This window comes from Anser cygnoides, chromosome 21 (genome assembly GCF_040182565.1).
Source record: "Anser cygnoides isolate HZ-2024a breed goose chromosome 21, Taihu_goose_T2T_genome, whole genome shotgun sequence".
Taxonomy (NCBI): domain Eukaryota; kingdom Metazoa; phylum Chordata; class Aves; order Anseriformes; family Anatidae; genus Anser; species Anser cygnoides.
This window is the reverse complement of record NC_089893.1, coordinates 8434596-8446742: the sequence shown is the minus strand read 5'-3', so window position 1 is coordinate 8446742 and position 12147 is coordinate 8434596. Positions and strand designations below refer to the sequence as shown.

General features: G+C 42.7%; 1 protein-coding gene across 7 annotated transcripts in view; it reads left to right on the top strand.

The window, feature by feature from the left end:
• Positions 1-11448, top strand: part of FLI1 (Fli-1 proto-oncogene, ETS transcription factor) — an 88894-nt gene extending 77446 nt beyond the window's left edge. For 6 of the 7 annotated variants that reach the window (XM_013188548.3, XM_013188547.3, XM_048063244.2 and 3 more), the window contains 4 exons: positions 4983-5048; positions 6357-6419; positions 7715-7762; positions 8842-11448. In XM_013188548.3, coding sequence (XP_013044002.1) covers positions 4983-5048; positions 6357-6419; positions 7715-7762; positions 8842-9371 — 707 coding nt within the window. In that variant the 3' untranslated portion in view covers positions 9372-11448. The remainder of the gene's footprint in view (positions 1-4982; positions 5049-6356; positions 6420-7714; positions 7763-8841) is intronic. The other variant, XM_048063242.2, reaches the window with a different exon arrangement.
• The last annotated feature ends 699 nt before the right edge of the window (positions 11449-12147 follow it).

Below are 12147 nucleotides of genomic sequence, written 5' to 3'. Positions count from 1 at the left end.
CATTGCAAAAACCAGAATGTATTCTGTGTGGAGAATCCCATGGATTCCATAGCCCGCTGCAGATTTGCAGCCTCCTTCCCCTGATTTGCTACACTGCAATTTGTAAGGCCAAGTCCTGCCTGCTAATGAAATGCCTGTGCTCCCTAACCAAATAAGAAGGTATTCAGGAGCAGTTCATTCTGTATTTCATTTTGGGAGGTCTTTTTTTGTCATGTGAGCTGGAGTCACTCTACCTTTCTTTGTAAAGCACCTCAGGATTCCCTGGTACAGAATCGCTCAATGGCTGCGGTTATTGCTGTTGTTACTACTCAGCCCAGCCAGCAGGGCAGACTGGGGCAGAGGCTGCCAGTGTGTTTCAAAGGGAAATGGAGGCAGTGATGGTAAGCAGTGAGACAATTCACCGGGACCCGGGAGACTTAGTTACCTTTATTTTCTTCCTGGCTCTGTCCCCTTGACGTACGACAAGCCACTTTCCATCTTTTGGCTGCCTAATCTTCTTGGAGGTGTCAGCTCCATTAGGTAGAGACTGGGGAGCTCTCTTTACTTCTTAGCTCCTACCATGCTGGGGAATCCAGATGCTCCCGTGAGTTTGCTGCACGTTTTGGACATGTTTTGCACAGTTTGCTGGCTGGGAAAGCACTGCCGCTGCTGCCAGTGATGCCATGAACACAATAAATACGCCGCGCGGCTCCTTCCCAACCATGCTTGGAAACTGGGGTCCTACGCCAGCAGAGATGGCGTTTCAGGGAAGATCCTACTATAGTGCCTAGAAAGTGGTGGGTCCGTAAACGACCCAGACCCACTGTATCCATCCTGGAAGAAAAAGAAAACAACTCAAAAAGGAGGATATCGACAGGCCCAGTGCCCGTCAGTCTCCTGGACAGGCTAGTAGCACAAAATAGTGCCTGAATCTGGCTTGACTGAAAAAGCTCCTACGGAGAAAGCAGGATGAAGGGGCTGTCAGCACTCACTGAGCAGCTCAGGAAGTACCGGGACTGTGAGCCTATTGTTCAGCTGAAACACCCCCCCTTGCTTCTCCCCTCTGTCCCAAGCTTTCAGATTTATAAAGCACCATTTCTTTTAATTTGTAAAAAAACTTTTTAAAGCTTATCAGAGAGGGTTTGCTCTCTAATACATCATATCTTAAACACAGGTTCCCTAATGGCTTGTTCATTGGACTGCATTCAAGCTTAAACAACTGCTAGGCATCTGGGATGGTCTTCTTGTGGTGTAGAAGTCTGCTTGGGGATTTTAAGCCTGGTTTCCTAGGGAAATGAGCTTGTGGGTGTCTGTCCGTCTGTCCCTAGCCCACAGCAATATTTAAGCCTATTAGTCTGTTTAGACTAAATATGATCCAGAGGTATGGGGAACAGGAACAAAGTAGCATTCAAGCAGAGAGATGGGGGGGTCTGTGAAGGTGGGCTAGTGGTTCGGTGGGGCCTGCCTTATCTTCCCTCCTGCAGTGCCGTACCTCCTCCACTTACACAGTACAAAGTGCAGCCGTTCTCCTCCTCCCTGTCCCCAAAACTCATCCAGGAGATGCATGGGACACACTGTCCTCATCTTCTTCCCCACATCAAGTCCCTCCTTTGTTGTGCCGGGCAGTCTGACAAGAAGAAGCTGCAGAGATCTGGATCCTTTAGCTCATCTCTTGATCTTTACAGGACAGCCTGCCTGATGGCCAGACTTGATCTCACTGATTTTGACATGTCCTAAGCCTTTTCCCGGCTTTCTGTGTAGCCTAGCAGACTGTTCCACCACTGTGCTATTTCTCATTTACATCTAATTCCAGAGGAATCAATAGACTTTGAAAAGTGTGTTGCACAGAAGAGGATGAGGACGTCCAAATGGTACAGAGGCTGGCGAGGTAGGAGCCGAGGAAAGATCTGGGGGGAGAAAGTATAGGCAATGGTTAGGAAAGGTCCAGAGACCAATGCCACGTGGTGTGTTCGACAGTCGGATTTCTGGGAAAGGCACTTCGTCTGGTAAAAGGCAGCTAAGGCTGAGGAAAGAGCGTTTATGCATGTAAATAAATAAAACGATATTTAACCTTCTTCCCAGGCGTGTTGTGAGTATGAACGTTTGCAAAGCTGTGAGATCCTTAGTTGAAAGGTGCTGTGAAAGTGCAAAGCATTATTAATATCCTTTACCTTACTCATAATAGAGTATGCATTCATTCTGGGGAATTTCTGGACATAAACCAGACAGCTGCAGAATGACATTTCTTGAAAGCATCTATGATTTATTTTGTGCTCTTTAATTCCATTTTGTATTGAATACACATTTGTCATAGGACTGTTGTTCCACTGGGTCTTTTGAGTCTAAAATGGACTGAGGGACCTGATCCTTTGCTGGTATAAATTGGCCCCTTACTTCACTGTAGCTATTTGCTGATTTACATCAGAAAAGAACCTCATTCCAAATCTTTTAATTGAATTTCCATAGCTCGGCAAGTTTTGGTGTAAAATCCAAGTGGTTTTAATGACAGATAAGATTCTCCCTGTAACTAACTGTCTGGCTGGAGTTCTGTAGGATCTCTTCAAGCCACTGGGCGTCAGGTCCTGGGAACGATATTGTTTTTGCAGAAACTCGAGTCTCTGGATAGGTTCCCTGGCTCTGCCTTTTCCATTTTGTTTTAAACACGTTCAGCTTTAGAGTCTGGGCCTGGAAGCTGGGAGGGCTGATGTGGTTCTTTCACATTGCACGGATTTTTGTGAAAACAAAACAAAAATAGCTTAGTGGATTTGGATTTTTTTTTTTTTGAGAGAGAGAGAGAGAAAGAAAGAGTTGGAAACTTGCGCTAGCTGAGTGAACACGTTGTTTCAATAGCAATGCCTGTATTGCTCTGATGTTTAACCCTTCTCACTGGTGCGAAGTCGCAGTCAAAACTGAGCTTCATCCTAACATCCTAACATGACTGTCCCTATAAATGCCCACCCATCACTCTGCAATACATTCTATATGTGGAAACCGAGGCAAAGGGACTCGTCTGAGGCATGCTAAACCTGGGTTAAATCTGGGCTGAGTCCCATGCACACCGACCTTCCAAGCCAACATTTTAAGGCCTAAACTGTACACTACAAGGAAACCCATTCAGAGAGGTTTTGAATGATAAATTCAGACAGGCTTAGCCAAACTTCTCTGGAGAACCCAGCCTTGATCCTTTAAAGCCCAAACAGCCGTAGCACACACACCTGGTCAGCACATCTGATTGACAGTGTCACGTAATGTTAAAAAAACTGTAGGAGATGCATGCCACATTCTTTCCGTGACACTGTGAGCAAAGCAGACTCCTCCTCAGTGACAAGTTTCTCCATCTGGAGGAGGAGGAGGATGATCATCTATCCAGATGATGGCCTATTTGCTTACCCAAAGCATGCTGATGCATGCGAATCAACCAACCCATCTGTGGCAGCTGATTCGCCTCAAATTTCTGACCCAAATCAGAGAAAACTGAAATTTTTCAAAAGGAGTCCTGCTACTTTTAGGAAAGGTTTTTTTCCTGATTTGAAAATAACTTTTTTGTTGGAAAATTTTGCTCTTTCTTTTTAACAGGATCACCACGTAAGTGATGTTTCCGTTAAAATCACATACTAGCAAAACTATTTTTGAGGTAACCAAAATGTACATTAGCATCACAATCTGTGGAAAGCTCTGAGGTTTCGCCTTTCTCTCCCAACTCAGAACTGCTATGTTGTCTTCAGAATATTTCCCCAAACATTTCTCTAAAAGCTCTACTGGTAATACTTATAAAGGATATCCCAGGGGAGAAATGAAAGTCAGAGGCTGGCTGCAAAGAGGACATGGGAAAAGCCGGTGGTTACTCCGGACCTCATCTCTGCTCTCCCGATCTCAGTCACTGACAGAGCAGCAGCCCGAGCTCCAGGCGCGCTCAGCCGTGGTAGGATTTGCACGATGGTTTTCCAGCAAGGAAAATGCCACCCATGCAAACAGCGACTTATTTACAGCAACGACAGCTGCCGAGGACTGAGCTGGGGATAAAGTTCCCTGGCAGCGCCCGGCTGCCAGCCAGTTTCCAGCCCTGCTGCTCCGTGCCCGGCCACCGAGCGGGGACAGCACGGCTGGGGTTGTGCCTCCCTCCTCCAGAGATGTCCTGCCGCGCTCTTTGTACCAGCCTGAAACCGTAGCAGTTTGTTTTTCAGTCTGATCTGTTTGCACTGGGGTTTGCGGTTTCTAGTTAGAAAAAAAAAAAAAAAAAAAGGCAAATAAATAAAATGAAAAGAACACCAGGCACATTAAATGAGTTCTTTTCCCCCCTGTTTTCCTCTCTTCCCTCCTCCTCTTTCTCTCCCTCTCTTCCCCTCCCTTCCCCTCTCCCGTCCCCTCTCTGTTTTCCTTTTCATGCCAATAACTAGAAGGCTGTAATTTCAAAGCTGCAGCGGCTTTCCCAGCGCCAGGAGGAATGTGCAAGTGCCTGGGATGTTTCCGCAGGGAGCTGCGCAGCCCTGCTGCGCTGTGTGGCACCATGGGGCACGGGGCAGTGCCCGCTCCTGCCCACCAGCATGGCCAGAGGGGTATTTTGAATTTCACCTGAGAGGATGCTATTTTTCCTATCTTTCCATCTTAAAATAGCTTTTTTTATTGTGTGTTTCAAGTCCGTTGTATGGAATAACACAAAATTTCGTCCTCCTTTCCTGCCCGTTTCTGTCATCTTGGGGTGAGAGAAAGAGGGTCTCCTTCTCGATGGGATGAGCTGCACTCTGAACTCCACCGAGTGCAATGACTCTACTTCATGATCAGAAGGTGTCATATCTGAGCATCGTCCTGACCGTCACATTGACAGCCTGTTGCCTGGCTGTGAGGGAGCAGGAGCACAGGAGATGTGGCAGAGGAAAACCAATAGTATATGCATAATACCAAGGCAATTGGGACCAAGATACAAAGCTAGATTCTTGCAAGTTTTTTTTTTTCTGGGAAGAGTTGATTTCAACCCCTCTGTGCCTGTTGTCTTTTGTCATTAGATCCCTCCTATGATGCAGTCAGGAGAACAGGATGGGGCAGTAATATGAATTCTGGCCTTACCAAAAGTAAGTTGTCCCAACGGGAATCACAAATTCTGCAATGGAAGATCAAAATGAGACTGTGGGAAAGATGGGCATGGCTGGCTTGTGTTATGAGCATCAGAATGGTGGAGTACTTAGGGATACTAAGACAAGAGCTAGAATTATGTTATGAAAAGAAAATTGACACAAATACTTTTATCAATGAATCGTGTATTAAAGACAACTGCAGCTGTTACAGTAGAACAAACCTCTGCTACACCCCAGATTTCATTAAGGAGCCAGGATCAGGTCCTCCCTATAAACAGAAACTCTTGGTAACCACATTCCCTGTATTCTGGTGTAGTATTTTTAGGGACAGATACAGACAGCTTGGGCAGATTCTCAGAGTTTCCTACTACTTTTCAGAAAGTAAGATTCCATACAAAGCCAAGCAGGCAGCTAGGGCCCCTACTACATGAGCTGCTACTCACACAACTATTCTTGTTTCTTACTGTTTTTATTGTGTCCCTGAGTTCACAATACACTCTGGGTCACGGGCTGACATCTCAATGGAAATATCAGTTCCTTGTCCCTAAAGACTGTATTCCAGTCAACCTAACCAGCTGATATCAAGCCATACTCTCCCCTGCTTCCGCTGCTGGGGCATATCCCTGTACAGCAGTGCAAGATGGACTCACTTGACCCTCAACAAGAACCTATGAGGTGCAAATAAATGTGGCAGAACCTGGCTGTCAGATTATGCTTCCTTTGCTTTGCAGCTTTGTGAACTACATGTGCTCTAAATGTGAAGACTAGTCTTTGAGTTACAGTTTTCTGTTACAAGAAATGATATGAAGAAGAGGAACAGATGTTAATGTTGAAGTGATTTATAGAAATGGCCATGATATTTTCAACTAAATGTTTGATTTAATAAAACCAAAACTTGTTCATCTAAAAAGGTTGGTTTAAAAAAGTATTCCCACTTCCAAAGAAATATTGTAAGAAGTTCCAACATAGAAGTAGGTCAGAATTTATACATTAAAAGAATTCCAATTCCTGTTCAAAGCATGTATCTAAACTAGAATGGGAGTTAAGTTATAATAAAAGACAGAAAATGAATGAGGTATCTACATAATATTTTTCCTTGCCTAGTCTACATATTTTCATTTTACAGTGAAATTTTAAGTTTCCAGTGAAACCTCTTATTTTTCTAGTGCAATCTCAAAAATACCAGCTCTTGGGATTAGAAAACTTCCCAGTCACTATTATTCCTGTTCAATGTATCTTGTCTTGTTCTCTGACCATTCCTCCCTGTCTGTTCTAGTACATATAAGATCTTTCCTGTTTTTACAGGCCCTCCTGTTGCAGGGACGCAAAATGTGAATAAGACAACAGAACAGCAACGGCCCCAGCCAGGTAACTGTTGATTGTGTCACCACTGCATTTGCTAAGTAACTGTACTAGATTAGGAGAATAAATGTGTCAACCAGCAACAACCATGGACACAGGACAAACATGCAGACCCTTACAGGGAAGTCTTAGAATTATGAGTCAACTGTGACCCAGCAGTGACAGCAATTGTTCCAAACTGTTTCTATTTTACCACATTGTCCTTCCCCATTCAAAAGAAACATCCTTGTTTGAGCTGAGTCACATGCAGTGCCTAGCATCAGTTGCATCTCCTTTGAAGCATCATGATATGCAGTGCAATGGGTCCTGAAGCAGTTAAAGGCACGGAGCTGTTAATGCTGCAGCAGTGCAGTGCCTGCTCGCTAGCCCCTCACCTCTGTTGCAGTGATGTTCAATGGAAGCATCTCCAAACAGTATCACGGGGTTCCCCAGCGTCAAAGAAAACCAAATAAGAAAAGCAAACCCTGCTGGACAGCGAGCAGTAGTGTTTCCTTCTAGTTTCCCGAGGGGCCTTTGAAAAGCTAAACACCACCTTCTTTGCTTTGCACAGCTGCTTTCTATCTTTTTTTTTTTTTAGGGGGTTGGTTCGTTTGGCATCATTTCAATCCACGAGCAAATGCTATAGATCCAAATCACCAAAACCAGAGGGAAGCAAAGGAGAAGTGTAGACATTAGAGCTGAGGAGGCCCCACAAAAAGGGAAGGAATTCATTCCTAATAAATGCATCGTGGAGTTTTCAAGAAACACTCAGCCTCATTGGAGCCAGTGATAAAACTCCTGTTACTCTCATTTGTCTAATGTTCTGTTTGCTTCAGCAAGGGAGAGTTGGGTGAACTTTTCCTTGACCTCAGAGAGAAGCAAGCTAGACAGTTAACAAGTGAATTTGAAAATTTCTTCTGTTGACCAGCTATTTTTATAAGAAATATATTTGCTTCTGATTTGTTACTTCTTTGCTCTCCCACACTTGTTTTTTTTCCACGCAGCTAAATGTTCTAATTGACACATAAGTGTAGGGTATGTCCAAAGAGATTACGATCTTTGAAAGCAGGCAAGTCTGAAACCACTGTCAGAACAACAGTGCCATTTTGGATTCCATAAATAATGGGTGGTTGATTGCTAAAAAAGAAATAGACACATCAGGTCTGTTCCGTAGCCTAGGAGAAAAGGCAGTACAAGTGAAGCAAGAAAGTGAACATTTCATCTTGTTTCTAGAATAAATAATAATGAATTGTTGTTTCTTTTTGATGAGACAGGTTTTTAAATAGCTTTTGTGTTGTTTGTTTTTTTTTTTTTTTTTTTAGATCCCTATCAAATCCTGGGGCCTACCAGTAGCCGTCTTGCCAATCCAGGTAAGTTCCTCTTAAATTCCAGACCACCATTGTCACTTCCATGTGATCTACTGCTCCAGTCTGTACTGAATGAGTAGCTGTCTGCTTTTGGGGTAGGCTGTGAGGGTCATGGGTCTTAGTAGTTATGGCCTCACAACTGCTTTTGCAAAAATCATCACAGTAATGTAAGGAAAGTGGTGTGATACCACCTTTATCAGGATAAAATCACCATCCTGAATGTTCTTACCCCAAACTAGTATTCCCAAAGAAGAGCCTTTTAGGGGACTTAATTCCTACTCTCTCAGATTTGCAGCGCAGGTTTGTTCTCCAGTGTCTGCTGCGGATTAAGAGCAGGGAAGGCACAAAACATCTCTGAAAGTCACAGCATAGTGACTGTCCCCAGCAGGTCATATGAAGGAAACAATTCCTGGCTTTGGGGACTAAGATGTTGCCTAAATCTTGCTTGAACTAAACAAACTCCTATACTGCTCAGGAGTAGTAATGGAAATTCAAAAAATTGGGCTTAATCATTAGAGAGGGCCAGGCCAACTATAGCCATTTTGCACTGATACTGTTTGCTTACTGATGTAATGTCTGAAGGCAATAGCGAAGGAAACACCCTCATAAGGTTCTTTACCTTTACTGTTAGTATAACTACACCAAATAAAACATCTCATCTGGGGAAGAAATAATCTTATGTATCTCAGATTACCAACTGGCAAATAAACTGTAAGTATCCAAAACAATATCTATGGTAAAGAGTAAGCAATTCAGACTTGAAATACACTGTCAGCCATTCAGAGAAAAATTTTGCAGAACACTATGCTCGGGAAAAGGCCTGTTTATGAATAGCTCAAAGATTTTAAGGCCAAAGGCGACCATTATGAAATCTAATCTGACCTCAAACTCATAAACAGAACAAAGGGTTGACTAACTTGTTTGCTGGGAATAGTTTATCCATTCCTACGTAAGATTTTCTAAGGCTTGAAGGAGCAGTTCCCAGTAAAGATCGAGATAGTCCTTCTGTTTCCTGCCTTTGTCTTTGCTTTTAAGCAGGAAGCACAATGTCATTTCCTTTCCTTTTGGCTTGCTTCTCGCAGGGAGCGGGCAGATCCAACTGTGGCAGTTCCTCCTCGAGTTGCTGTCGGACAGTTCCAACGCCAGCTGTATCACATGGGAAGGGACCAATGGGGAATTCAAGATGACGGACCCTGATGAAGTGGCACGGCGCTGGGGAGAACGCAAAAGCAAGCCCAATATGAATTATGACAAGCTGAGCCGAGCCCTCCGATACTACTATGATAAGAACATTATGACCAAAGTGCATGGCAAAAGGTATGCCTACAAATTTGACTTTCATGGCATTGCCCAGGCTCTCCAGCCTCATCCCACTGAATCGTCAATGTACAAGTATCCATCAGATCTCTCCTACATGCCTTCTTACCATGCCCATCAGCAGAAGGTGAACTTTGTACCTCCACACCCTTCTTCTATGCCTGTCACATCATCCAGTTTCTTTGGAGCTGCCTCACCTTATTGGACCTCCCCTGCAGGAAGCATTTATCCAAACCCCAATGTCCCTCGCCATCCCAACGCCCATGTATCACCACACTTGGGCAGCTATTACTAGATGCTTTTATCTTCGAGTGGCCTTAATCAGTCTCATTGGACTTTTTCTTTACTTCTGGTATTTTTATGTTTTTTGGGGGGACCCTTAATGGATAATTGTGGCCTTTCTGGGGCAAGAATTAAAACTGGATATTGGTTATTCCTGGATCAACCCTTTTACTTTTGTAACTTTGCCTCTTGTGTCTTGAACTGAGAGATGGATGCTTCTTTGGGCCAGTACTCTGCATTTTCTTTGTGGGTTTTTTTTTTTTTTTAATGCTTATGTCCTCTGTAGGAATTGACTATGAAGATTATTCACCATTACCTGGAATGATTATTAGCTTTTTGATGAGAGAAATTTTTAAGAATTCAAAGGAGGTTGACAAGACATAGACCCAACTGTGGGTCTTAGGAAAAGATGACTACATTTTTTTTTCTCACTTTGAAGAGGGTAGGCAATTTGACCATAAAGTCACGAGGACCTTGGGCTGCAGGGGACTACAACTGGAATCTTAGCTTTAAGGCAGATGAGGATTTTCACCCAACTGGAAATTAAGAAAATATATATATTCATATATATATATGTACATGTATATTTTAAGAAGTAAAGGGCATTGAAGGAACTTTTCTAGGCTGTACAAGTTCAGTAGACTGTGTATTAACTCCAGAAACATCAGAAACCAGAACAAAAAGTAACCTAATATCAAGCACAGACATTCTTTGAAAGCAAAAGTGAAGTAAAATAAATGACAGCAGGCCCTTGAGCTCTGCCAGAGTCTTAGGGATCGCTAAATGCTACCGATTCGCGAACGCTGTGCGTTTGTCAGACCGTCATTCAAAGGGTCAACAAATCAGAAGGCAAATTACTGTATAAATTATGCAGAGTTATTTTTCCCTATATCTCACAGTTTTAAAAGAGAGATTAAATAAAACGAGTTGACCTCGGTCACAAATGCAGGTTTGTTTTTTACTATCAGCTCAGTTGTTTGTGGGTTGTTTTCGTTTGTTGTTGTTTTTTTTTTTAATGTAATTTGTACATCTTTCCAATCTGTACATTTGGGCTGTAGCTTTGTACTTTTTTGCTAAAAAAATAAAAAAATAAGACATGAGTAATGTATCTGTTGGAGATAGTCTTGATCCTGCAATTGGATCCATAATTGACTCCCAAATTAGCCAGAAACCTTCCAGATTTCCTGGGTTTGTCTAGAGTAGATTTTTTTTTCTTGTATTAGCCTGTCATAGTTGTTTGCAAATTAACTCCATTTAGTTAACATGTTTCTACTGAAGCTGATTGAAAACATACATTGACATTTTAAAGTGACCTATTTCAATATTTTGTGATTATTTTTCACCAAAATCTGGAACTTTGGAAACATTTTAACCACTTCACAGGGAAAATTATCAAATACTTCTCACGACATCTTTTGAAGACTTTTGCTATGGGTTTTCATTTAAATGCTAAACATTTGAAAATTCTCAGCCATCTCTAATTTTGCACGTGCTAATTTGATGATCCATAAATGGTGGTTTGGTGCCATAAACAGAAGGGTAAACCACAATCATTCGTGTTTTAGAACAGATGTCTATCACGGGTTAGACTTACATCTATAACCTATTAGCTAACTTGTATTAACCGGCAACCAATTAACAGGATCACAAATATCTAATCTAGACATAACCTCTGGGACTCTGTGTGTGTGCAAGATTTGGTCCATGTGCATCCGATTGCAGGATGAGAGCCTGAAACCAGAACATTATAGTCTGCTCATAACTTTAAACAGAAGCACTGATGCCATTATTTAACAAAAAGGAAGAATAAGATCAAGCTAATCAGTTTAGGTCTTAGTGCTTTTGGGATGTGTATAAGTAACATTACTGCAATAATCGCAAAATTTAAGTATGAAGAAATTACCCATGGAAATGGGGCTTTTGCTACTATATATATGCAATGTACTTTTTGGATATTAAAATATATATAATTTTGCAAGTAATCTTGGTGTTTTTTAAAAATGTATTAAGTGTTACAATGAAACTGTTGTATGAAGAAGATGATGTAAAAAAATGTGACAAAATAAATGGTGGTTTTCTTCTCTAAGGCATCATATTGTCCCACTCTCTCCCTCCCCTCTCATGCCTGCTGAAAGATCATGAACTTGCATCTAAATTAAATTCAACTAAAAGGAAAACAACAAACCTCCATAGTAGTAGCAATCATCATCCTGATCACTGTAAAATAATATCAACTTCTTATTCCAGAAAATTTGTGTCTCTGGAGCCGGTGTTTATCAGACCTAATTTAGGTATTGAAGTGTCTAAATCAGAAACCTAGGCTCCATCTTTTGTCCATGTGGGGAGAGAGAGAGAGAGAGAGAATGAGAACATGATGGAGTAGCCGGAGCTCGAGGAGGTGAAGTGTCTTGCATGAGGACGGTGGCAGAGCTGTGAGCAGGCCCCAGCGACTGGGTCACAGCCCTGTGCCGAGTGCTGGAACATGCAGCCTCCCTGCGAGCGCCACAACCGACCTAATGGACATCTCCGACTGCTCACTCCTCAGGGTACTCAACAAGCCGTTGGCAGAACGTATATGTGCAATGCTGTGTGTATTACCAGCCTGCCTGTCTGCTCATGTTTCTCACCTAACCCCAAACCCCAGGGAAACCCAGTGCTCCAAAGCATTCCTGAGATGGAGTAAGAGTCTGCAAAAACAAGCACCGCCAAGGAATCTTCTGATTGTGTATAAAGGTCAGGCAAAGGCACTTCCTGTATTTTTTCAGACACACGGTGGTCCTGAGAGATAG